At 39.3% G+C, this 27,923-nt stretch overlaps 1 protein-coding gene across 1 annotated transcript; it reads right to left on the reverse strand.

Moving 5' to 3' along the window:
- Positions 1 to 5,704: 5,704 nt before the first annotated feature.
- On the reverse strand, positions 5,705 to 26,364 carry LOC134846970 (histone acetyltransferase p300-like). Its single transcript, XM_063864433.1, has 17 exons — positions 25,795 to 26,364; positions 25,284 to 25,453; positions 24,719 to 25,105; positions 23,911 to 24,153; positions 21,572 to 23,222; positions 20,208 to 20,326; positions 19,398 to 19,730; positions 18,789 to 19,112; positions 18,151 to 18,308; positions 17,657 to 17,776; positions 16,556 to 16,755; positions 16,040 to 16,187; positions 15,619 to 15,756; positions 15,093 to 15,372; positions 9,893 to 10,108; positions 7,530 to 9,255; positions 5,705 to 7,310 (listed from the first exon to the last, which is right to left on the reverse strand). Exons 1-17 carry the CDS (start codon positions 26,123 to 26,125, stop codon positions 6,712 to 6,714), a joined length of 7,143 nt encoding a protein of 2,380 aa, XP_063720503.1. The 5' UTR covers positions 26,126 to 26,364; the 3' UTR covers positions 5,705 to 6,711.
- Between the last annotated feature and the right edge of the window lie 1,559 nt (positions 26,365 to 27,923).

Raw genomic sequence — 27,923 nt, forward strand, 5'->3', positions numbered from 1 at the left:
AAACAAAACCCTAAAATTTACAAAATTTTTTTGAAATAATTTCATTTACAAAACCATTCATTTTTTAAATTAGGTTTTATAGATTCAAAATGTCAGACTCTTTTTTCTCAGTTTGATTCTTTTTATGAAAATTAACCTTCAAAGACCGTATGTAGTGAAAAGTTTTTGCGCCACAAGCAACTTTCCCAGAAAAAAAGGCTCAAAATAACGTTTTGAGCACTTTTTCAAAAAATAATAACCAAAAAATTGCGTTCTTTTCGGCGAGCGATCCAACCCTAAAATTTTTAGGCACCCTTAAAGAAGTTTTGAGGTTGGCCAGCCAAAAACGGATCTTGTAAAATTATACCAAATGGGGCAAAAGTAGGAACTTAGCAATCAGAAATTAGAGGAGGGAGGGTCGCATCCCCACTCTGCACGCGACTGCATGCCAGAAATTTAACACAGAGACAAAGTGTAGCTTCCAAACATTTTCAGCAAAACACCAGACTGGAATTTAAGGCTAGCAGACAGAAATTGGGACTCAAGCCACTAATTCGAAGAAAGAGAAATTTAAACACAGAAGCGAAGCTGAGCTTCGCACCATTTGCGATACAAATAAGAATGACTATGGCTAAAATCAAACGGAAAAATGAAAGAAAAAAAACATCAAAAAATCGTTTTAGTAAAAAAAAAAATTACAAAAAGACATCCAAAATATTCCGAAAAAATGGCCTGCACCATTATAAACTCTAAAACGAGCTTGGGGAATGCAGTATAGAAAACAAATTTTCAAAAAAAAAAATTATGTGGAACTAAGAAGACAAAAAGCGGACAGTCAATCTAAATAAGCCAAAATCTTCAATTTGCAAAAAAATAAACAGATCTCAACTGGAATCGAACTCCCGGGCTTTTTTGTCTCAAGCATGAGGGTTACAACTTGGAATGAATCTGAGCCATCGAGCAACGGGAAGCAAGTCCACAAAAAGACGGACAATAATCCGAAAAAGCACAAAAATACTAGTTTGTAAAAAAAAGTCCGACCGGATTCGAACCGCAAGCCTTTGCCGTCTAAAGTTGTTGTTTTAACTCTACGCCAGATGCGCCGGATAGTTGAATGGAGTTTAATGCATAATAGCCAAGCAGTAACAAAGCCGAAAATACCTCAGCTGAAACCCTTCATGCCGAAAAAAAAAATCAAAAAAATTCTGAGCTTATAAAAATAGAAAGTCCCTTTTCCCCTCAGAGCACACAGACACCCACAAGTTTTTTTTCGGTCGTACCGACGCAAAAAGAGGCCACTAAGTCAATATTAGTTAAGCCGAAAATTACTATGCCGAATACAAAAGACAAAAAATGAAAACAGGAGTGAAATTTTAACAAATCTAGCTGCTAAAATTACAACCTTTGTGAAAAGCAAATATCGTTTCGGCAGGATTTTTAAAATACTAAAAGCAACTGCAGTGAAAATTATTTACAGCTTAAATGAACAATCTTTAGATGTGGCAAATTACCCGACAAAACATAAGCCGACAAATAAAGGCCGAAATTTTTTAAACCGGAATATTTACCATTTGAAAAAAAACGGTCCTGGTCAGATTCAAACCCAGGACTTTTGCCGCAGGCGTATTCGTTACCACCAATCTAAGTCTGCAAGAGACACTACAGAATTTAAATTCAGTATGAACCAATGTATATCAGAAGTACAATGAGTCCTGTGGACAATGTGTAGAGGACACTGTACAATGAGTCTTGTAACTTTGACCATTCTGTGAACAAAGTTATTTAAGGGAGAAAGTCTAGTACCCGATAATAGTACCATTGCTTATCGCAAGAGTAAAAAAGTTACATTTACAAGAACATGACGACGTAACCATTCAAACAGTCATTCAAAAACATACCGAGCGGTAACTTAAACAGTAAAACCTGAGGAGATTCTATTTGAAAAAATTTCTCGCCCCATTCCTGAAACGCTCGAAACCAAAACAATACACTTTTCGATTAGACAAAGCAACCTGAAATGTGATGCAGTATCAAAATAAAATTACAATGCAGGGTCAATTCTATACGGGAAAAAAACCTAGTTCCTGATCACAAGTTCACTTGCTCCCGAGATCCAACAACTAAATTTGATTAAAGATACCAAAACAAAAACATTTTCGAGACTTTCAAAACCAATCAGTTTAGAGGATGATCGGAATTTTTTTCTAGGTTTTCAAAGTTAAAAAATTTTCTAAGGTAGCCTCAATTCTTACACAGCCACGCACGCTTAGCATGCACTAAAAACGAGACACAAGTAAAGCAGAGGACAGATGCTATGCAATTTCCAAATGCTGCAGTAAAATTTCCAATCAATAAAACAATTTTAATAATGAACTTTTATTTGCGAGTTAGGTTAGTAAAAAAAGAAGGTTCGTGATAATAACCTAAGCTCATGGCTAATGTAATCATGTGTACTTGCTTTTTCTGCTTTCATTTTCGAGCGCTAAAGTGAAACCAGCAGAGACCGATATCCGCGTGGTTTTACCAGTTTGTTATTTACCGAATAAATTCTGTCGGCGTTTTTGCTTGCAGCTGTAACAGAACAGTAGAGTTTGCAACAACTGACGCAGAGGCGAAGCTGTCTTTCACAAACACTTGCTCGAATGCGACTAAAAAGCAGCTATATCAAGTGAAATGATAAAAAAGTAGAAATAAATCTCGGCTACGTGTCGGATTTAATTTGCGACTTAGCAAATTTGAGTCTCACGCACTAACCACTCAAACACGGACGCTTTGAATCTCCAAAAACTAGCCACCAATAACGCAGCTACATTTGCTAAAAAAATGCCAATATGATGCAGCAAAAGTAGCACCAAATACAAAAAGACACAATTTTGCTTGCAATATATTGGAAAGCATAAAACCAAATTATGTATATATTATGCATTTCAAAAATATTGGATATACGTTGAGTTGGAAAAGTTCTGAAATTGAGCTTTTTATCATAATACTGCTGTTTAAATCAAATAACTTTTTTGATTCCTTTGATGAATTAAAAATACATCAGCTGTATTAACTTTTTACCAACCAAATGACAAAGCACATATGTTAAATGCTGCTACCGCAGCCTACCAATTCAAAACTGCCACCAAAAGAAGCATTTTTTTGCGACTTAAATTGGAAAAAAGGAATTTCGTAGTACTACATTTTGCTTCGCAAGCGTAACAAAGAGGCGAAGTTGCAATTCGCATACACAAGCAAAAATAGGACCGATAACGCTACTGGTAAAAACTGAACGAGTAAGACTTCGAGTCCACAAAATTTCTTTAGTAATGCACGCCAATCATGAGTCTACATAATTGCAAAGGGACGCAAGCCAATTATGACGCATTAGCAGTACCAGTCATTTGGAAAAAGAAATTTACCAACTAACATGCCTCAATTTATAAAGCTGACGCTTTTTAACTAGTATACGAAAAAATTCATTAGAAACATCCGACTCTGCCCAGATTCGAACTCTCTTAATTTGTTGGAGTCTCCTTCCCTAACTCTACGCTACAGATCTATGATATTTTGAAGCTAAAGTGCTATTTGTAATATAATAGTCTGTGTTAATATCATTAGCATAGACTTTCTTAATAGCTGGTTATTGATCAAAAGTGAACATTTTCAAAATGAACACATTTTGTCGCATTAAAATTTGCATTGCAACAAATTTAAAGTCTTAAATAGGAAAAGATAGAGTTCATACTGTCACACACGCTTTGCTTGTAAGATGACGTTGTATTTGAAAAAAAAATCGATTTATGTAGGTCGACTATCTCGAGTTTTTGAGCTCTGCGGAAACACTTATGCGCGCATACTTTGCAGAAGTTACCTGCACTGTGGATATTTGTTGGAGGATGAAAAAAGCATTTTATTGAAGCTACTTGAAAAAATTGTCGACTGACTGTTGGAAGTATCAATGTAATGAAGGGAAACTTGGTTTTCAAGTAAGTTAACATCACTTGGAATGCAGCCCAAGCGTACCATTGCAAGTTAGCGAACAGAAATGGAGACAAAAAACTTGAATACCAGCAAAAAATCAGCCTTTAGTACTACACTAAAACCAACCAGAATTATTTTAAAAAAATTTCAATTTTTTCCTTCAAACGAGACAAAACAAGTTGACTAAGCCCATAAAACATAAGCTCAAACCATACAGGCCAAACTTAAACCATAAAAAAAGAAGAAAAATATAAAGCCAGAGGTAGTAAATGAGTAAAGCTTTGAGTCTTCAAAATTTCTTAAGTGACGCGCGCCATTTATGAGTCTACATAATTGCCAAGTGACATGAACCAATTATGACGCATTAGCAGTACCAACTAACATTAGCAATTTACCAACTAACATACCTCAATTTATAGAGCGGACGCATTTTAACTAAAATACGAAAAAGTTTATTAGAAACATCCGACCCTGCCGAGGTTCGAGCCCTCTTGTTTTGCTGCTGGACTCCTTCCCTGCCTCTACGCTACAGATCCAAGATGCCTTGAAACTAAAGTGCTATTTGTAATATAACAGGCTGTGTTATTTTTTTTAGCGTTGGCTGTACTTAATAGCTGGATCAAAATGAACACTTTCAAATGAACACATTATTTCGCAATAATTGCATCGCAAGAATATGAGCGACTTAGGTTTGAAAAAAAGAAAGTTCATACTATAACACAAGCTATGCTTGTGTAATTACAGGAATAAATCAGCTTTTGCATACAGAAAAAAGTTTGCAGCCTAAGAAAAATCCGTATTGTGGCAACTAAGCCTACAAAACCAAAGCAGTCAAACAATGTTTCTACAGTGCAATTTTTTCCCGGAAAACAAGTTCAGTTTCATACATAGTGAAAAAGATGAAGTCCAATTAAGCTGATACTATTTACTGAGCGGCCGAATGAAGCTGTAAAGCAACAAATTAAATATACCAAAAACGGGCCGCTTGCAGTTCAGATAAGTAATGTAGCAACTACGCCGACAAACGAACGTCCGGAAAATCAATTTCAAACAAAATGAAAAAAAAAACAGCGTCCGGCCAAAATTTTAACCTCAGATCTCAGGGTGTAAATGCAACTGGATCAAATGGGAGGATGCTGGAAGTTGAGCCTCAAGATTAAATTAAGATCAAATTTTTGCAGATTTGCAAGAAAAAACGTTTACGGGAAAGACTAGTTCCCGATTACAATACAATTGCTCTAGCAAGTGTCAACACGAACCCAAAAAAAAGAAAATTAAGTACTGAGTGTTACCTTTTTTTCCGCAGAAAATAAAGTGCATTTTCAAACTAAAAGTCACTCAATTTTTTCATGTCATTTACACTTTTGTTTTTGGAAAGAAAACTAGCTTTTGATTTGGCAGTTCAATTTGAATCGAACTTAAAAAAATCCCAAGCCAAATAGCAAAAAATCAACAAAAGGGTAAAATCTAACACAATTTTTCTTATAAAAATTAAAAAAAAACAAGTCCTAAAAAAATGATAAATTACATTGTTTCTTAACAGATTTTGGCTATAAAACGGATTTTTTTAATTCTAGGCACAATTGATTTATCGGCCAGCATGTCAGATTGATTTCACACACTAAAACTAAAAGCGATTTAATAATGATACTTTCACCAGCTTGGTTATCAATATACGTGGTTCTCTCAGAAAGGTTTTGGTTAGTTTTTGTTTAAATTTCTATAGATCTACGTGTTTGAGTGGGTAGCACTTAGGGTAGAAAACGAGTCAAAGTGATGAAAAATGTTTTCAAATAGAAGATTTAAACAGTCATACTAATAATAATCATAATACAACTTGTCACATTAATATGAGAGCTAAGCAGTATTCACATTCCAAATTATCAGAAAATGATGAGGCCCCATTGATGGCGGTGTGTGTCACAACTCCAAATATACTTCTTCCCCACTACTTGCTTTTCACTCATTTTTAACGAACTGGAGCACAGAATAGATTTGATTCGACAGTGGATTGACGAAGCACACTCTTCTGTATATGACTGCCACTGAGAAAAGGAGAGAATAAAGGATGTTCTGTAAAAAATGTCGACAATAAAGGATGCTATATGGAAAATAGATATTAAATTGTTTCTGATTCAATTCAAATCAAATGGCGCAAGTGTTGTGGTGTAACGCAAAATATAAATTTTTCAGAACAGATAAGCTGGTTAGAAATTGAGAAGCACGCACAGATTGCTTGGTTGACTTTAGTTAGGCAAAAGTGGTTGTTATCGTCATCGTCCTCTAATCATCAGCTCGAGAACAGATTAGGGGTGAAGAGTTGACGACAAGCGACTTGTGCCAGTAGTTGAAATCAGGACACAAAACAGAGCAGAGGCAAAACATGGATTAACTACACTATGAGCAATACAATTTCATTATAGCAAAAAATAAAGAAAAAGTAAAGGCTAAAATTACATTTGCTAAACGAATAATTTTATAGGGAGACACGTTAAAAATTACAAGTAATGTCACGGCGGTTTCAATAGTTTTCAATAGTTTCTGTACAACATTTTGCATTTTGGGATGCATATGTTCCTCCATCGGAAGATAAAACCACTCCTTTCGTTCTTGGTCTGAAAGGCTGCGTCAGCCTGTCTCTTCTCTTCTCTTCTCTTCCCCTCTTGGGGCCAGTTGGGATAAAATTTACAAACTATGGATTATGTAGATAGAAACATGGTAGTGTTGGAAGAAGGATTTGTTCATTGCTCTCCTCTATGGGCGACATCAGAGGCCGTCTGAATATCGAGACAGGTCATCTCCACTTTGCATTTGCTGCTGAGATTGCTGCTGCATATTCTTTGGGTCATTGGTCTGCATTGGGTTCATTTGCTGCTGAGCATGGGGTCCATTGCCCTGCGTCATCAGGTTGGGTCGCCCACCGGACACCGCATTAGTTCCTGAGGTGGTTCCCGCCGTCATTGGTCGTATCTGTTGCATCATCATTTGATTCTGATTAACCTGTTGCTGCATCATAGGCGCGCCAGTGTCGAACCTCCTTTGTTGTACGGACGGTGGGCCATACGTCGCATTACCTGGTTGCAGCGGGAACTGTTGTATAGTTGGTCTTACAGCTGTAGGTTGGCCTTGCCAGTTCGTGTTTCTGTTAGTGTTCATCATTTGGCTGGGACCGCCATTTGGCCCCATAACAGCGGGTGCGGCACCGCCTGGTTTTATAAGTGTCATCATCTGAGGTGTGGATCGCATCGGCCCTTGGGGCGCTTGCATCATTCCTGACTGGACGTTGGATTGCATCATTGGTTGTTGTTGCTGCATTTGTGGAGTCACAGCACGAGGAATTTGGGTCATAACAAATGGGGGTTTCCCTGAAAATGTAAAAAACGTGCACTAATTCAACGTCGGGACACGAGCAACATAGATCTTTAAATTAGCTGAAACTTCATTCTAATGTTAATGTTCAAGAAAACTTAGGCTCAATTTTGGCATGATATTAATCAGAACTGATCTGAAGTTGCGATAAATTTTATTTGAGTGAGAGGATTGCTTATTGCTTGCACCAGCTGTTGGTATCAGCTTTTATTTACCTTGCATCTGCTGCATTCCTGGTGTGGCTCCTCCTCGCTGCACCAAATACATGGCTCCCGGTGGGTTCTGTTGCTGCTGCTGCCACTGTCGATTCTGTCCCCCGTTGGGCCCAGCCGACATTATCTGGTTCGGGTTCTGCACCTGCTGTGTGGTGACATATGTCTGTGGCTGTCCTTGCGGTCTGGCCTGGAACTGATTCTGGTTCGGGGGGTGTCTCATCATTTGCTGCGGTTGCATTTGCATTCCAGAAGGGACCATATTGGGCGTCCTGTGCATGTTTCCATAGGCAGTACTGCTCACGGCAATTTGTTTGTGCATTTGATTCATGTCTGAGTTTACAGCCTGTTGTTGTTGTTGGGACACGAGTACATGCTGCTGCTGCTGCTGTTGGTTAGAGTGGTACATATTTCCGCCCATCTGGCTGATATTCTGAGGATTCTGACCAGCGTTCCCCATGTTGTTCGACACTTGATTATTATTCATCATAGTATGTTGTTGCGTTTGCTGCTGTAGTTGTTGGTTATTCTGACTCACAACATTGTTTTGCATGTTTTGAGACATTTGCTGATATGCACTACTGTTAGTCTGCTGTTGAATCTGATTGGGTTGGTTTTGGTTAGTATTCATAACTTGCTGTTGAGGCTGCTGAATATTTTGGTGTCCGTGTGCTTGTGTTTGCGTGTTGTTCACTTGCGGGGCGTTCTGAATATTAGATAGGCCAGGTTTCAGCTTCTGGCCTGTGTTTTGTATCTGATTCGCACTATGCATTTTCTGATCACTCGGAAAATGGGCATGTTGTTGGTTATTCGCATTACTTTGCGTGCTAGACTGGGGTGTCGCGGGAGCAGCTGCAATTGACCCTGGATTACCACTGCCTACCATTGCAGCTCTTCGTCTCTGCCACAATACATCGCTCTGTCGCCTCAACTTCATTCGGATATTGTGGCAGTAGGGCACCACACATTTAGGCGCGTTGCAATGCTTCGCATGGTAGCAGCAAATCTGGAAGAACTGCTTGCAATTACTACAGGTGTTTCTTTGATCTTTATGCTCGCAGTTCTTTGCATGTTGCACTATCATTCGCATGCGCACACAGTTTCTCACTCGGCAGTTCGCATCCCTACAAGTGACAGCATGCGGCAGGTTTTTCAGTGTCTCCATAAATGCCTGCTTTTTGTTTAGCTCAGCGGATGCTTTGCTGTTCTGTGCTTCGGGGTCATTCTCCGGAGTTCTTCGCACCAACTTGTGCTCATGGGTGACCTTTCCGTTGCAGTTGACACAGAGGTCGAAGTCTTCGCAGGTGTTGCAGTGAAATCTAATCTCAACAATCTGCTTGCAGTAATTACAATTGTACTGCAACCTCTCGTTCAATTGTACGTGCAGTTCGTACAAGAAGCACATGGATGAGTACTTGGTTCTCCTCAGAGAAGAAAACTCCCAGAACTTGTCTCTGGCCATCTGCAAGAATGAGTCCCGTCCGTCCATCAGTTCACATTGCACCAGGGGATCTGGGTCTTCGGTGGTCTGTTGAGTTGGGTTTGGGTTGATAGTAATAGTGAAGAAGTTCTCCCTGTGTTTCTCCATGGTTGAAAGCACTCTGTCTGAGAGGTCGGCTGCTGGACTTCCTTTTTTGGACTTGTGGTTGCTTTTCTTACTCTTGCTCTTTTTATTCACTTTCATTGACTTTTTGTCGCCGCTGACCGAATTTGAGCCTCCAAAGCCGTACTGTGACACAAATAACAATAAATAATTCAAACATAATTAAGAAATAACTAGCGAGTATTAAACATTGATTTCATTGTTAATCACATGTATCAAACGACACTGATCGTGTTTTCAAACGGAAGCAATGACGATTAAATGAAAGTACGGTCGTTAAACAAAAGACGCGATAGTTTGATATCGTCAGAAAAAGTTACCAAATAAAGGGGCCTAATAGCCGTACAATTCTGACCACTCAGGGGGAAAATAAATACCCCCATCGTATTTAGAGAAAAAAGGCTCTTGTTCACTTCTTTTTTTTTTTAGAAATTCGCCCCTTCACCACCCATTACGTCTTTTTACTTATTATTCTACCAATTTTTGACCGATCAATATATTCTATTTTTGAGTGTGTGCACGCCATAAAACAAAATTTCTTAACAAAAAATTTCCCAATAGTGCCAAAAACGGCATTTTAAAACGCTTTGATCCCAATTTTTCTCCGGCGTCGAAATTTTTGCCGAAATAGGAACATCAATTTCAAAAAAGACTAAATTTTCGATTTAAAAATAATTCTATCAGCACAACTTAGGTCTGGCATACATATATCTTCCTCGACATGCATTTTTCACACGATGAAACAAACAATCAATCTACTGACGTCTGCTGAGTCGTCCATGTACCCTCCGTCACTGAACTCATCACTGTTCAACTGCTGCTGCTGTTGCAGTTCCTTCTTCCTGCTTTTCTCCTCCTCGTCCATCTGCGACACCAGGTCTTCTATCGTGTTGGGCCAGAAGTCCCCTTCGAAATAGGGCAGATGGACAGTAGAGAAGTTTGCCGCACCTCCGTTGTCCTCCACAGAACGCATGATATCCTAAGCAACACAACACACACATACTCTACTCTTCTCTGTGATCCAGTACTCTACTCTGTGAAACTATACTACAATTCAGTATTCCTACAATTTAGACAAGCTACTTTCCTCGAGGCAGTCACAATCACCTGGACCAAAACATAGCCAACAGATAGTTGGAAAAGAGTAAAAAAACGAACGGAAAAAGAAAAAAACTGACTCGTTTAAATTTCGGTGAAAAACTGAAAAATTTTAATTCCGGTGGGAAATCTTAAAAGAAATCCACTTTCGAAATTTGAAGTCGATCGCGTTTTTCGTGACCTATGCACTTTTGCTGTTTACACAAGCAAAGCTTGTGTTATAGAATGAACTTTTTTTTCAACCTAAGTCGCAAATATTGTTGCGACAAAATGTGTTCACTTTGAAAATGTTCAATTGATCAATAACGAGCTATTAAGTACAGTCAACGTTAAGGATATTAACATAGACCATTAAATTACAAATAGGACTTTAGCTTCAAGGTATCATGGATCTGTAGCATAGAGGTAGGGAATTAGACCAGCAACAAAACAAGAGCGTTCGAACATGGGCAGGTTCGGATGTTTTAATGAAATTTTTCGTATACTAGTTAAAATGCGTCCGCTCTATAAATTGAGGCATGTAAGTCGATAGAATTCGTTTTTCGAATTTACTGGTACTGCTAATGCGTCATAATCGGCTTACGTCACTTAGCAATTATGTAGATTCATAATTGGCGTGCGTCACATATGAAACTTTAAAGACTCAAAGTTTTACTCATTCAGTTTTCCCCAGTAGCGCTATCGATCATGATTGTGTATGCGAAATGCAACTTCGCCTCTGTATTAAACTTGAAAATATATCATAAATCACTCCGCGAAAAATCAAATTTTAGCGCGAACAAATTTACGACTTTTTTCCCAAAAATAAAATAAAAATTCACCAACACTTATACAGGAGTCTCTTCGTTCATCGACTCTTAAATAGAGGAATAAATAATCAACAACACTTGCAACTGCAATGAAAGTTGCTTGCAGCTCAAGAAAAATCCGCGATGAGTTAATTTCACTACGCTAATCGACTTTTAATAACCCACCCAACGCCACCCCATAGTTTCCAACCGTCGTAACAAAAACTATCAAAAATTATAATTTAAATATCTCATATATCTTAATAATCCTTTGGAATTCTCTCAAAAAATCCCTATTTATCCCTGGTCAAATTGGAGGTACTACTATGACAGAGTGGTCCCTTGAAAACAACCATGTCCCGTGAGAATTATACTCTCAAGCCTAGAGCTCTCAAAACGTTTAATATTATGATTTAGCTATTCAGAAAGATATCGAAGTATATTTCCAAACAAATTTTAACTTTCGTTACATCGTAAAACCTCCCCCTCACCATTTTAAGGTCGAAAATTCATCAAAAAAAACCGACAAAATTGAGTTTTCATGACAATTAAGTTAACCTAATTATGGTAGCAAAACCGCCGGCAAATGAGTTGAAACGAGCATATTTCTTGAACTAAACAATATTAGAATTACAATTTTTAACCTGAAAAATTTTGCTAGATAAATAATTAAATTATGCAGTTTAGTTTTCAAAATTATAAAAAGCTAAAGTCACGCGTGAACATTCTATCATAGTTTCTTTATCAGGAGACCAGTCTATTATAGTACAACCAAATTGAAATTAACAACGAGGATAGCCGGTTACTGTGAAAGTAGCACAGAATGTTCCGACCATATAGAAAACTACGGTTTAGGTTTTTTCCAAATTAGTGTAATTTTTTCTGCTGGATGTGAAAAGGATCTGAGGTAAAAATATAATATTTGTAAATTAGACAGTCATAGTAACATAGGCAAATTTAGGACAAAAATTTTTGTAGAAAATTGACTAGAAAAATTAAAAAAAAAACTTGAAAAACCTTTTTTTGAAGTTTTTTGTTCACAAAATGAAGCTAAAAAACTCCAAAAACTAGTTTTACTTGCATAAAATTAAATTTTAGGGTCTTAAATTAGCTATAATTTAGCTGTTGTAAGACTGCTTGCCTGCTTTATTCGCTCGAATTAGGAAAAAAATTCAAACCGGTTTTTCTCGAAACTGGGAAAAATTTTTTAATGTCGTTCGAATCACGACTGAAAGGGCTTCATTATGATATATCATTCAACCCAGTCCGACGATTATTTGTGGTACCTGATTTTGCGTGGAAAACAAAAATAAACTAAAACATACCCGAATACAAAGTTCCTCTCCATTTTCATCGGTCGGAACAAAAACATAGCAGTTGGGAAGTTTCCAACAGATAGTTGAAAAGAGCCAATGAACGCAAGTGTGACTTGTTCTTCTTTTGATAAAACGTCAACTTTCTAAAAATGGATGGCCTTAAAGCTTTTTGAATATCTGGAAAAATTGATATTTTTCGATAAAATTCACAAAATTTGGGAAAACTGGATCAATGAGTAAAACTTGTATTTCGCTGGGAAAAAACTAAAATCCAGTTTCGAAGATAGAAGCCAATCACGTTTCTCGCGACTTTTATACTTTCGCTGTTCGATAGTGGAGTTTGCCTTCCTTTTACAGAGGCGAAGCTGCGCTTCGCAAACACTAGCAAGAACACGACCAAAGAGCAGCTCTATCAATTGAAATAAAGAAAAAGTAGAAATAAGCCTCGAATTAGCAAAAACTTGCTACGTGTAGGATTCGAATCTGCATGCTACTGCAATTAAGACACTTTGAGTCTCGCGCACTATGCACTCAGCCACGCAAGCTTAATAACCGACAAACGCTAGTCACGAATAAAGCAGCTACATATGCTAATAAATTGCCAATGCGATTGTCGCACCAACTACACTTTATTTTGCAAGTAATAAATTGGAATATAACAAATTGACGGCATCCACGCTACCTTTGCATGTAACAAATTACAAAACATAAAGCCACATTATGTATAGATTATGCAATTGAGAAAAATTTCGAGATAAATTGAGTTAGAAAACTTCTGAAATCGACTTTTCATTACTGTTATGTTGTTTGAAACGAATCACTTTTTTCGGTTCATTCGATGAACTAAAAATGCATCAACTGTGTTAACTTATTTCTATTCGAATGCCAAAGCACGTACTATCAAAAAACTGTAAAGATGCCCCACCATTATCGGGGTTACTTATGGTGAAAAAAAGAAGGTTCGTACTAATACAATAGCTTTACAAGTGTAAACACAGGAAATGAACTGAACTTGAAAAAAAAACAAAAGTCTAAGCGCGAAAAAATTAATTACAACCTGAACAAAATATAAGAAACGAAAAAAAATAGCACGACCTATATAAGGGTCTGAACACCTCGCGAAACAGCTGGCAATGCCCAGCCACCGATAACTTTGCTAGAAAGGAACATCGAATACAAGAAGGAAGTGACGATACTGGGAGTCCAAATCGACTCACAGCTGAGGTTCGGCAACCACGCCCAGAAAGCCTGCAAGAAGCTCCGCAAGCGAAACCAGATACTTCAGGCGCTGGCAGGCAGAGACTGGGGGATGAGTGCTACCGACCTCAAAAGACTCTACAGAGCTTATGTCAGACGCGGCGGTTTATACGCAGCGGAAGTTTGGGGTGCGTTCACAGCAGACTCACACATAGCTCATCTGGAGACCTGCAACAACATGGCAGCCCGGGCCATCACAGGAGCACCGAAAGGCTCGCCAGCAGCCCAAACAAGGGCTGAGATAGCGCTTATGACCATCAGGCAAGAAATCGAGCACTCTGCAGCCAAACTGCTGATCAGATGCAGCCAGTTCCCAGAAGACCATCACCTACGTGCACTGAGCCAGCCAAGACCACGCCAGAGACTCAAGTCCCGAGGAAAAGACAACACACCCCAGGACTGGAGATCTACTGCCCGGAGACGCCTAGCCACCATCGAAGAAGGCAGAGACCCGAGAGAGGCCCTGAACATGGACAGAGATGACCGACGCCTAGAAGACTACCTACACCAAGTCCCGGCCCATCACTTCCATTGCAGAGCAACCGGAGGGCAGCCCATGCCGACAGAAAACAGAAGAAGAGAAGAAGAAGTTATCCTGCACAAACTCAGGCTGAATAGGGCGCCATTCCTACAAGCAACAAAACACAGACACGGACAAGTGGATGACCCAAGCTGCCCCTACTGTAATAACGGAGAAGAAGATACAGAACACGTACTCCTACATTGCAGCATCTGGGATAAAGAGCGGAAGGACACACTTGGAGAAAACCCGAAACTAGACGTACTTCAGACAAATACAACCGCCGTCTTGGAATACTTGGGGAGAATTGGGGTTTACCCCCCGTCAGCACTGTAGATGGCCTACAACTAACAACAACAACAACAACTACTACTTTCATCAATTAATAAACAGGTTCATTTTCATCAGATCAATCAGAAATTGAAAGTACAAAAAATAACTCCTTTTCAGCGCTTTCTCCACAGTATTTAGCAGGGTATAAATTTTGACATAAAGCTTAGCAGGTTTTACACAGAGGCGAAGATGCGCTTCTCAAATACTAGCAAGAAAACGAAATAGCAGCTCTATAAAGTGAAGTAAGAAAAAAATAAACCTCCAATTACTTAAATTTTGATACGTGTCGGATTAGTTCCTGAGACCTCGAGATTAAATTTTGATACGTGTCGGATTAGTTCCTGAGACCTCGAGAGTCTCATGCCCTTCCCTCTCAGCCACGGATGCTTAACAATCAGCAAACAGAAAGCATATATCAAAAAGCCACAAATAATAGCAAAGTGCCAAATGAGCATTTTTATTTGATAGTTAGCTTGGAAAAAATAGTCATAATGATACATTGCGCTCGCTAGCCGGCGCAATAAAAGCCAATTCAAGCTGATGGGCAACAAATTTCTTGCTCAATCAAAAAACACTGGAGGAGGAATAATTTTTTTAAACTAACGGACAATCGAGCGAAAAGATAACTGTTGACGAATGAACTTAGCTGACCTTATAATCAGCGATGACTCTGTCTTGAATGGCCTTGTCCATCATCTTCTTGTACCAGTCTTGAAGTCTCTTTGGTTTCGGGATTTTCTGGTCTGGCGGGTGGCAGTGGAAGATGTAATCATCGCCCTCGCCAGGTGGACATGCCCAGATGTGAGCGTGGGAGTATCCCATTTGCTTGCAGTAGTCTAGGTAGTTGATTAGGATCTCGTGGTAAACAGCTGTTCGCAGATTCTTCGGCTGGAAGTAGTGCACGCTGTCCAGATACGACAGATACATGTGTCTAAACAAGAAAGCCATGTATACAACTTAAAATTTTACATCGAATAAAATAAAGAACTGAGACAGTTCAGCCTGTCCATAAAATCACATTTAGCTTTAAATTCCTTAATTACAACGTAATGCAAAATCTTCCTTATGATAAGGAACGTGTCGTCATGCACAGAACATTCACGTGAGAAGCTTGATTATGTCATTGAGTCATTAAAGCACACACTGACTGACATGAAAGAGTCAATCTGACACTCACCTTCTGTTAGGAGGCATGGCGTCCGTCCCGTACTCCTGCACGTGCATTCCGTAAAAGCAAATATCAGTTCCATCAATAGTCTCAAACGCAAAGATCGCTTTCGACTTGTACGGAAAGCTCGCCGGGAAGTCTGCGTGCCTATAAACAGCGTAAAACAGTGATTTGATCAGACCATACACCACTTGCGATACATTCAAACATCACGAATCGACAAAAATTGTGAAAAATCGTTCATTCTCATTTAAATTTTGATCTTTGCCAGAAAAGCTCCGCTTAAACCGAAAAATCCAAATAGCCGCCCTTTAAGCCGGAAAACAGAAAAATTTTTCCAACTCAGTAAGGATGCTGATATTACTCTACCATAGATACGCTAATTTATTGTAAGAAGCTCGCTAAAAAACGTAACTAAACTGAGACTTACTTTGACCTGACGCCCATTTTGGCATCTAGAGTTTTTTCAGAACTGGATAGCACTCTAATTGTGATATGACCACAGTTTGGCTCACGCGCTTTAGTGAACTTGTTTACTCTTGTTTCCAGGAAATTCGAAAGTTTGTTACTCGGGAGTTCTGAAACAAAGCATTAATCGTATCTGTAAAAACATAGTTCGCAATTACGCACTTAAAATTAACACTTCATAGTTCAAAAGAACGTGTCAGTGCACCTGCCACACCAGAAAATCCCGGTTGTATAAATGAAAATGGCGGAATCCTTCCATGCACAAAGGACCAAATACGCGAAAATTAGGTCAGCCAATCATAATTCAGTATCATAAGTTTGAAGGAAATTAGCGATACATTCAGTCACTTTGGACAATTAATTTTCATTGGTTGAGATTTTTGCACATTCGTAAAAGAATGGAGCGAATAGCCCCCGATGAAAACGTCTTTGGCAAAAACTCTTTCGGACTGAGTGGTTCAAAGCATATTTCACGTACTTTGGGCAATAAAACGGTTGTCTTTTCTCTTTGTGCTCCTGTTCTTCAGACAGGGCTCACACGTGAATGTACTCCAGATGTTCTCATGATAGAGAGCACAGATCTGGTGCCACTTGCGGCCGCATTCTGTGCATTCTACGAAGGGTTCCGGTTCCACCTTGTTATTGACCAGCTCATCAAAACTATTCTTCTCAATCATTCTAAAATCGAGAAACAATTATTCTGAAAACTATCTACATTTAAACTAAAATTAAATAATATGAAATTAAACATTAAATTAATTTTTCCCCCAATTTTCTTTTGAATTTTTCAGTGACATTGAAAAAAAAAACGCATCGCCTTTAGGCTATTAGACTTTCGATAATGTTCTATGACTTAAACTTTTTCAATAACAAAACATACGCAAGTTAAGAAAACTGGATCAAAAAACTATTTTTTTTGGATAGGAAACTTAAGAACCATTTTTGAGAATAAATATCTAGCTAGATCTCGACTGGATCCTCGACTAAGCTAGCTCCTTATTTTCCGAAGGCGCATGCTTCAACTATAGACCAAAGGATAAAGTGCCTGAAAGGTATTGATGTTCCATTCTTAAGGAACTCAAATTTATAACATAGCCAACAGACAGTTGGAAAAGAGTCAATGAACGCAATTAAACAAAAAAAGACGTAGATATTTTTGAAAAAATCGCAACTATCGAATTTCAAAGAAAAAATTGATGCCCTTAAAGCTCTTTGAACTTCTGGGACAATTGATGATTGGCACTTTTTATGATATTTTTGATAAAATTAACCAAATTTGAGAAAACTGGATCAACAGGTAAGTTTTCACTTTCGCTGTTCGATGTGGAGTTTGCCTTCCTTTTAACAAAGGAAAAGAACTGAAAATCTAAAGTCAAACCGCGAGAAGTAAGTTTGAGCTTGAACGAACTTCAAGACTTTTCCATTAAAAAATCATCACGAGCTACATAAGAGTCTTAACTACGATCATCGACTCTTAAAAAAAGTTGTTAACGGGAAAAATGTCCAGTTCCTGATTACAAGTACACTTTCTCTCGCAAGTAAAAAAACATTCAACTGTTTGGTATGCATTACAGCTTACATTGAGAATGCTTTTGGGACGAGTGGTTCGTCTGTCACTGTCATTTTGTTAGGATCTCCTTCCTGGAAACACTTTGCACAGTATATGTACTTTTCACTGATCAGACCGGGCCTCGGAGACCTAAACAAACAAACAAACACAATCATTCACTTTGGTGAAGGTAATACTATATAATCACGGCTAAATTTCACAGACCACATTTTTTCATCTAAGGACCGTTTTTTATCAAATTCAAGATGAAAATTACAATCATATGAGCTGCTCAATACTTTGCGCAGAACGACTACTGTGGCGTTGTCTTAGCTCAGACATCTATGCAGTTTTTGGACAGAAAAAAGTAGCGTCATTGTCAAGTTAAAATCATGGGTCACGCAACACAGGACCTCAAACTCTGATTTGGTATAGATCTCGCTCTCGCAGACTACCACACCATAGCAACCCATAGTTCGTAACTTATATGACTTACAGTGTAACAAATAGTTAGCTTGGTGTACCTGTTGATCCACTGGTAGTACTTCTGGTCTTTGGGGATGGGACAGCTGTTCTTGCTGTAGCAGTAGAGCATCTGAGGAAGGAACACGTAAGTGTGTCCACAGCAGTAACCCAACTCCTCCATGATCGGATCGATGCTTTGATCGAAGATCTCACTCAGCTAATAAAAACATCAAATTTTTCTGGATTGTTAAAGTGTATATTAGGGAAGCAACAAACTTATTAATAACCGCAAGCTTATGCTTTTTTGCTTTGATAAAAAAACAACTTTTTCAAGATAAAATGACAATCAACATTTGAATTGACAATTTGAATAAACTTCTCACAATGTTCACGAAAAAATTTTTTTCAATGCAACTGTTGCATGAAATTTATGCCATTTGGGACATTTTTAATTTTTATGCCATTTGAGACGTAATTAACCTTATCAATAATTACCACACATTCTCAAAAAATGCCTGCACTTGCACACAAAATCTTTTTTTTTCTAAAAAGATGATAGAAGAAAACTCGAATCAACTGATTCTATCACCAGTCCGCCCTTCACAAAATGAGTCCATAAGTTGTTCAGTTCTATCTAAGACAATTCAAGCGGGATCTAGCTTCCGACGTATTCTCCTTAAGCCGAATAAGTACTTACCTTAGTGCATGACTTGTACACTCGTGTGCTTTTCTTGTTGTACAGCCATGCATTGTTAAACATGAGCTGCACATGGTCTATGAACTCCCATGGGTTACTGTAGACTCCATCTTCCAGATTCCTCCTAATGGTCGACAGATCCATTGGCTTCTTAATGATGGAGAAGTAATCAGGGATATTGAGGAGAACTGGATCGACTGGTTGTTTGAATGCCCACGCATCTTCAGCCACGAACATCTTCTGGAACGCCGGCCACAGGGCATTTCTCAGTTCCTCCTTGGTGAAAGTCTTAATATTGCGTTGAACTTTCGTACTCTCCTCGTCCTGTGGAAAAACATCAGTTATAATTAACCTATTTTCCACTCCACCTTTGCATCCGCATCGAAATTTCACATTTAGGGACTCCATTTACCCATTTATTATTTTTAAACTCCCATTCTCTTGCCGTTACAATTATCTAGCTACAATACGCCTCGATTGAGTAGCAAAAGTCTCGAGAACCACTTGACAAAAGTATGTGCAAATAGCTTCTCGGTGATTAAGCTCTGTATCGTCAATTGCACTTTGATTTCTGGGAGAGTTTGAACTACAGAAGCGCTGGTAACATACCTTGGGCTCTTCTTTGATTGACTCTGTTTTGACCTTTACTGTCCCTGGCTCTTCTTTCACTGCTGTTTCCGTCGATGCGCCTCCACTGCAGTTAGCATTGGTCCATGGCTTATCCTCAGGGTCTGGCTTAATGCTACTGACATTTTGATTATGAACGACCGGATGTTCTGAACTCTGTGTTTGTCCTTGGCTGGCTCCCCTTACTGGGAAGGAAGGCAACAAGTTGTTGATCTTACTCTTATTATCTTCTAGCATTTCATTTAGGGAATTCTTGAACGGCCCGGTCGCATCTGGTTCAGATTTGACGGGTTCCATTTTGACATCCCGCACCACCTAAACAGATTGAACCATCGAGTTAACTCACTTCTTGGGCAAAGTTAGGATAATGAACCATGCCCATAACAAGAATAACCGGTTGCCATGCAGCTAGCACAGCATGCTCCGACCACACTAATATAAGAAAAGTTCAAAAATGAAGAAAATATCGAAATGTCATTTTTTTCAAAATTCCGTTTAAGGGCGGCTGAATAAGATAAAAAACTGCAAGTTTAAGAGGTAAATACATTTGAAATCAAAATATTGTTGAAATTTAATTGGAGGTCAGCCTTATCATTTCTCTAATTTAGTCTGAAACCGAAAAATTCAGACCAACTTTTCTCAACACTGACGCGCCTTTTCTGATTTTCTATGGAATCTAAACCGCAGCCAATTGGTGGAGTGGTCGAAACGCTGATTAATGTTTGCAGGCAGTTAGATATTGGAGAGTTAATAAATGTACTGCGAATTAAGACCCTAGAAGGTTGAGCCTACCGTAGGAGGGTTAGGGTTTGACTGATTAGTCTGATCCATGGGTATCCAGTTCTGAGTGCTTGTCTGGTTCTGCTGCTGGTTGGCACTCATTTGATTCATTTGTGGTTGATTTTGTGGGTCTAAACGAGCAAATATGTACTGATTGTTATGCGAAAAATTGTTTTCGAAAAATAGCCGATAAATATCCAACATGGCCAACAGACAGTTGGAAAAGAGTCAATACATGCAAGTAAACAGAAAAAAACTGACTTGTGTATTTTAAAAAATCTCAGTTTTTAAAAATATATAAGGCCTTTAAAGCTCTTTGAATTGCTAGAACACTATATAATAAATACACTTTTGATAAAACAAAGCAAATTTGAGAAAACTGAATCATTAAGAATTTTTTTTTACTTCGCTTGGTTTTTTCTGACCTTTACACTTTTTCTGTTAGATAGTGGAATATTCCTTCTTTTAAACAAATGAAGTGAACTTAAAAACAAATCAGAAGTCCAACACCGAAAGAGTAAATTTTCGACTGAACAAATTTTAAGACTTTTCCTCAAAAAAATAACGACCTGCAGTCATTAACATAGAAGTTGCAACTTATTGATTTGAACGAGCAAATGAACGAAATTTTTCTTCACGCAAATCTGTTTTGACGACACATACATTTAAAGTTCTTGAGAGCTTATATCACTTTACAAAATTAGACACAGCATAACTGCTAATGAGAATCTTGTGCATTGATTGGAGCAGAAGTTTCACCGAAATATTGGCTGGCATAGCATAGTTCTTTTGAAAAATGTTGATCCTCAGCGCGAACTTATTCAAAACTTTCAGCCGTTTTCTGACGCCGGGCAAAGTAATTCTTTTTCAATTCTGTTATTTGTCATTTTTCGGCGGCATAATGTGGAAGTCAAGCTTGTCAGCTTCCCGAAGAACTAATTGGAGCCCATTAATTCACATTCCGTATATTGCTTGCGAGGATGTTTTCACAACAAGAACACCTCTGAAACTAGTTATGATATACTGGCTATTTTACGCCTTGAAAACGATATTTTTCAAGTTTTGGCCCGGCTAAATATTTTTCAAAAAGTTTCATCTAGCATTTGTCAAAATTTGAACCCTACAAATTGTCGCAAAGAAAACGACAAAAACGTGAAGAAAAATTTGTTCATTTGCTCGTTGAAATCAAAAAAATGCAACTTCTGGGTCCCGTGTTTGTATATAGAGTCTAAACCACGTTCATCGACTCTTAAATACAGATTTATTTTTGATCTAAAAAGCACTAGAAAAAATATTTAAAATATCGTCTAATTCAGTCCTCTTTTTAGAACTGACTGCTGCTTTATTGACTGAGCAGTGTACTGTAGTGTACATACTGTTGCTGTTGGGATTTGCCGTTGTCGTCATTTGTCTTTTCTGCTGTCTCTTATCTTCGATCTCCTTTTGTATCCTGTATATCTTCTGAGCCAGTCTCAAAAAGTAGTCCTCCTTATTCTCCGCCGTGTCATACATCTCCACTTCTACACGCTTCGCATAGTTGATCAGGTTCTCCAGTCTCTTATCCATCATAACTAGGTCAGGGTTGGGAAATATTGTTTCGACTAGTTTATAAACCAGCAGGCATCTCACATTTTCTTTCACTTGCTCGTGCCACTCTTTGTGACCACAAGGCTTTTCTACACCCTCTTTTCTGAGAACAGCCATGAGGTACTGGTTATGTTCGTTGTTTGTGGCAGCATTAGCCATATTTGCCGCAACATTCCCTCCGCCTGCGCCACATCCCGATCCCGCATTTCCTGGTATCGCATTGCTACCAATGTTATTTCCCCCCATGACTTGGTTGCCAAAGTTACCTCCAGACATGTTGTCGCTGCCGCCATTATTTCCTAAGTTTTCTACATTGAGGAACGCTTGCGCATTGGATCCATTTGGTATTTGTTGATTGCTCATCATCCCTTGTCCTTGGTTGATCATGGATCTCTGCGGCTGCATAGCATTGCTTACATTCATCGGAGCCCTAATTTTGGGCTGTGGTCCGTTGTTTGCAAACAAAGTTTTCTGCTGTTGCATTTGGAACTTTTCGTTTGGGTGGTTCATATTATTTACAGCATTTGAGTTCATATGCTGTCCTGGGAAGCCTTGGTTGATATTTTGGTTCATCATTTGCTGATTGCTCACCTGACTGCCATCTGGGACCACACGTGGACCATTTTGAAACATGTTTGGGGGGTTGTTATTTGACCTTATTTGACCCTGGGGCACTGCTTGAGGGAGCATTCCTCCATTGGGACCAGTACTCAAGGCCATGTTATTATTAGTCTGCAGACTCTGTTGCCCTTGAAGGACAAACTGCCTCTGTTGATTCTGGGGCTGCATTTGACCTGCGTTGTCGCCCAATAATGAAGGACTAGTCATCGACATGAGACCTGCCTGTGGGTTGGCGGGAGCATTTCCACCTGGTAATCCACCCACTGATTGCATCAAGGCTCCTCCAGGTGATTTCTTGGATGTGTTGCTTGCATTAGCGTCATGGGACTTCAATGGATAACAGACGGGACATTCTGGTCGGTTGCAATTTTTCCAGTGCTGAATGATCTGTCTAGACGAAGAGCAGTGTGCCACTCGGCATGCCTTTCCCTCTTGGCACTCGTACAGATGCTGCAACACTCCCTTCATCGTGCTACAGTGGGGCAGTTTGCACTTGAGGCTTTCGGGTCCAGCGGACTTGGGATCCTGTTTATTACACTTGTGGGCATGCAGCAGCAGAATCAACTGTTGCTGGATGAGTTTTCTCTTGTCAGTATCCACTGAGTTGTTAGATCCCCCGCCGCCGCCGCCGGTACCTAGGCCATTAGAGGCGTTAGGAGTGGGTGTGGCTTGTGGAATCTGCGGCGAAGCTGTGCTCTGGTTGTTCTGTGCTGTGCTGCTGTTGTTTGTGACGTATTGGGGTAGGCGGGGTGAGTTCTGCTGATGCGATACGTATTGAGCTTGCTGATTTATCTGCTGCTGTTGAGAAGGCTGAACAATCTAAACAGTTGCTCTCATTAGTACCTCATTGGGCACGTCCATTTTCTTTCAAAATGATGTCAAAAGAAAGCTGAATTTATTCACAGCGTTTTTTATTCCAGATTCCATCGTCTGCTGCTTTTACCTGAGACCTTCAATTATAGTTAGTAGACATGAGTATTATCGCCTTCGTGGCATGTGGGAGCAGAAAGATGATTATAAAGCACAATAGCAGCCGAAAAAGATTTCCATCTAATTGACAAAAAAATCAGGCTAAGGCATTATTAATTCCAACTATTCTTATTACTTCTAGCCTTGAAAAGGAAATTGAGATGCAAATGGACATAAGGGTTTATTAAATTTTGCTTAATATCGACCTTGAATTGAAAATGATGGTCAATTATTAAACACAGTGCCCATTTGTTTCAGTATTCAAGGCCAAAAAAAAACAAATCCAATCTCTTATTAATTCCGACTATTTTTAACATTTCTAGCCTTGAAAAGTGAAACTGAGATGCAAATGGACATAAGGGTTTATTCAAATTTTGCTTAATGTCGACCTTGAATTTAAAATGGTTGTCAATTATTGAACCCAGTGCCCCTTTGTTTCAAAGCCAAAAAAATCCAATCTAATAATCCACACTTGTTATACTACATTTGAGCACTTGACTACATTCGAAAGCCCAGGACTATTCAGAACAACTTAGACCTGGGATGCTGCAGGGTGCTGTAATTTAGAGTGTGGTTGATGCTGCTGCTGTTGCTGTTGGCCTGCGGCGGAGGTAGGCGCGGAGGCAGGCTGTGTCATGTTGATGATAGTGGTGCCGGTGTTAATGTTCTGGGTGAGGTTCATGTTGATCTGCATTCCCCCTCCTCCCCCTACACTGTTTCCGGGGTTGTTTCCGGATCCGTTATTAAACTGGATCACTTCTGTCATCCCACCTTGGTCCATCTAAAAGGCAGATGAAGACTTTCAAGTAATACGTAAACTTCACTCCGCAAACAAATCCCCTTTTACACTAAATAATTTATTTTGTCTTTAATAAAGGTAAAAGGATAGAAATAGCTATTTTATTTTCAGCTATTATTAGATAAATGTTATTTCTTTTTCCCACCACTTCACGACGAAGTTTAAAAAAGGAATCACGGATAAGCCTACGTCCCCCCCCCCCTCCCCCGAATTCGACTACCTCATTAAAATCTCGTGGGTAGTCAAGTGTCGTATACCAAAAAAGCCTTTCAGCAATTATTCAGATTTAAAAAACCAGTCGTCGCAGTTTCGAGAATAGTTGGCCTAAATTTTTCCATTTTTCAGAATGGATAAATTTCAGACTACATTTACCAACTAATTTTTTTATCAATTTTTCATTAACGTTGGCCATTATTTTCTTTTGTTATAACTTAATAAACAATTAAGTCCCCTATTTAAATACTAAAACAAGCGTGGTGGGAATATTGTGTGCTAATTGCAGTAATAAACTATTTTTGCTTTTAAAAAGGTGTGGCGGCGACTGTACTTTTGCGAAGTGTGGCGACTGTTGATAGAAGGTGGTTGAGGTGGTCTGCTGTCCTCCGAGCATATTGTGAGACTCTGCCGCCTGCATGCCCCCAGTGAGTGAGTTGGACCTGCTCATGACACCACCGCCGGGGTTGATTGTAATGAAGTTGCTATCGCCAGATGTCGTCTGCTGGCTGCTGATTATGATTTGATGACCAAATGGGTTAGTGCCGTTGCTGTTGTTACTTGTTCCAGCAGAGTTTGGTCCCTGTGGCAAATTCTGAGAGCGTACGCTAGAGTTGTTCCCACTGCTAGCCGAGAACTGCTGGGTTTGCGATTGGAAATTCTGCTGCTGGAACATTTGATTGTTCCCTGACACGTTGAAACCCATGGAGCCAGAAAACTCCTGTAAAAAAAGCGAACTGCGTGACTTCTACCAAGAACCATGTATCACAATGATCTGTATTTTACAGAAAATCTAACAATAGAAACTCATTACACACAATATTCAGATCAATCACACAATATTTTGCGGATTAACATGCACTCAAAGTCACTGATGTTTTTTGTCGGTGGGTCGTTACCTGTTGAGATTCTACTCCATGGTTCGAATTAGTGAGGAGTCCCGTGAGGTTGGGGTGATGGGTCTCGATTCCATTCCCACCCACTCTGCTTCCCAGTTGCTGTGAAGTGGCAGCAGGGGAGTTGGAGAACACGTCGGCCGGAAGGTTGCTGCACAAATCATCAATCAGATCTAAATAGCAACAATGACCTTCATAAACTACAATCTTGAGATGAATCATGATAAAACCTGTGTCTCCTAATCGCCTAAATTTGACACAGGAAAGCAATATTACTGCCTGGTCAGTCTAGTTGAGCATAAAAACCCTGGTCATGATAACACTGACCAACTACTAGCGCAAAATGACAATTGAACCAAGAAATACCGATCGACGTTTCGTTCAAAATAGTATACTATTTATATTTTACTTTGAGTAAACCAAAATGTTCTTTCGCTCATTAAAATATCGAAGAATGTGCATCTCGAATGCCTCTGTCTGATATACGGCGACTTCATGTCGCAGTAGTTTTCACCTGAAGATGTTTCTGGCAAGTCGTTAAGAGATGTGTTTGAGCCACATTGTAGGAACCCCCCGGAGGCAGGCGAAGACTGCGAATGCGGTTGCACCATTCCTCCTACGGACGATGTTGACGATGCTACTGAAGAGGGTACTCGACCCATGCCACCTACTGACCCCATCATACCACCCGGGGGCATCATGCTTGAAGCAGCTCCCGATTTGGCGGCAGGTGAGCTTTGTGATCTATGCATGGAGCTGGGGGGCGTGGTCTGGGACTTGGGCCTCTTAGCGGCTGGGGGCCCAATATTGTCGACACTGGAGGGTGCGGCGGGTGACGCCGACATCTCCTCAAGTTCACTGGTTCACTACTTTGAGGTCAATTGAGTTGTGTTCGCTACTGAAACCAATCCAATCCGAACTATTTCGAACCCCACTGCGGCGACGTGATCGTACCTTCAGACGAACATATATAATAGATGCCCGCTACTTTTATTGTCATCAACGCATACGCGTAACAGCAGTTTCATTTTTTGTCGCCAATTCAAACTTTCAAATGCAAATTAGCTTCTAATTGGGCTCACATTTACCTGAAAAAAAAAAACAATTCAAAATCAACAAACTTCACAGTTTCCATTTTACAAGTACGTTTCAACACTTTAATTGGCTTATTGATGGCATTAAGAACTGTTAGCCCACAATTCAGATAAACCAAGATCCCAAGACAAAGGTTTTAGAATTGGAAATCCTACATATCACAACCGTGTGTAAAACAGCGGGACCTCCTGACAAAGGATAAAGTTGAAGCTGCCTACGAGACCAGTCAAGTCAAAATAGTCGCTCGTGCTGCAGGTGATTAAACGCAATATGCAATCAAACCCTAAATGAAATGAAACCTGGTTTGAGAGAAAGGCGAATCTTTTAAACTTTAAGACATTTAGGTTCGCCTATCTCAACTTCATTTCAAACAACTTAAGTATGTGAGACTGTCATTTTAATTGAAACCACTCGGATATTATTGAATACTTCTATGGGCCTCTTAACAGTCAATCTGACTTTGCTTTCCACCATCCCGCCTCTAAATTTAGCTTGAAACAATTACAACTTGTCTACTGGATGTCAACTTGAATTTCAGTAGCAATATACTTCACAGCATTTGGTCGAGTTCCATTCTTGTCAAACCACAGCTTCCCTGCTCAGTGCCCTCACGGGACGCACAATTAAACTCATTCTTAGCAATGTAACAACATTACCTGTGCCGCCTCTTTTCTTAACATATGTTTGGTCGTATCACATTACACTCTATGGGGACCGACCACGGCTACGTAAATCAAAACTAAACCAGCCTGGGCCGTAAAAGTAGGCGGCTGCCGTCCTCAGAAGAATGCGTGTAAATTAAATCGGCTGCAAATTTTTTCCCAACTCGGCACTTAAAATGGATAATCTTTGTACACTCTATGGACATGTGCACTCGGTAATGGATTCAGGTGTAACTTTTTAAGCTTTTCTGGATTCTAATTTAAGGCGTTAATTACCACAAGCCGAGGAATTTCGGCCGCAAGACGAAATAAATCGATTCTGGCAGACACTTAACGCCTCGCGCACGATCGGCCCAAGTTAACCCTGAGTACCCTTTGGGAGCAATCTATCCTTTATTTCCCTTGCCTGATCTTATTTGGGAACGAATTTGATTTGGTACATCCCTACGTAGGAACAGTAAAAAAAAAGCTAACTTAACCCCATTTTGACCAAATTCCAGTTGGCTTTTATGAATTACGTTCGCTTATTTCTTAATCCCAAAACATCTTGTGAACGCAAGAGGGGCAGGACATTAATCGGGCCCAAAGACATTTTAATGATACTCTTAAAATGTCTTTGGCTTTGATACTTTCTTAGCTCAATTTGCTTTAAAACTGCCGCAAGCTAGCGAATAGAACAAATGAGACAAATAACTGTCGAAAAAAATTCAATTTCAGAAAAACAGTCCAAAAATACGACCAACAGCATTTAAAGTATTTCTAGTATTCAGCGCGCGGCCATCAAGCCGACAATACGGATGTACTCCATTTAGCCGAAAGCAGACAAAAATGCTACAAAAAAATTGTTTAAAAAAATTTAAGCAATCAAGTTTGAACTTTTACACCA

The sequence above is a fragment of the Symsagittifera roscoffensis genome, chromosome 5 (assembly GCF_963678635.1).
Source record: "Symsagittifera roscoffensis chromosome 5, txSymRosc1.1, whole genome shotgun sequence".
In the NCBI taxonomy this organism is placed as follows: Eukaryota; Metazoa; Xenacoelomorpha; order Acoela; family Convolutidae; genus Symsagittifera; species Symsagittifera roscoffensis.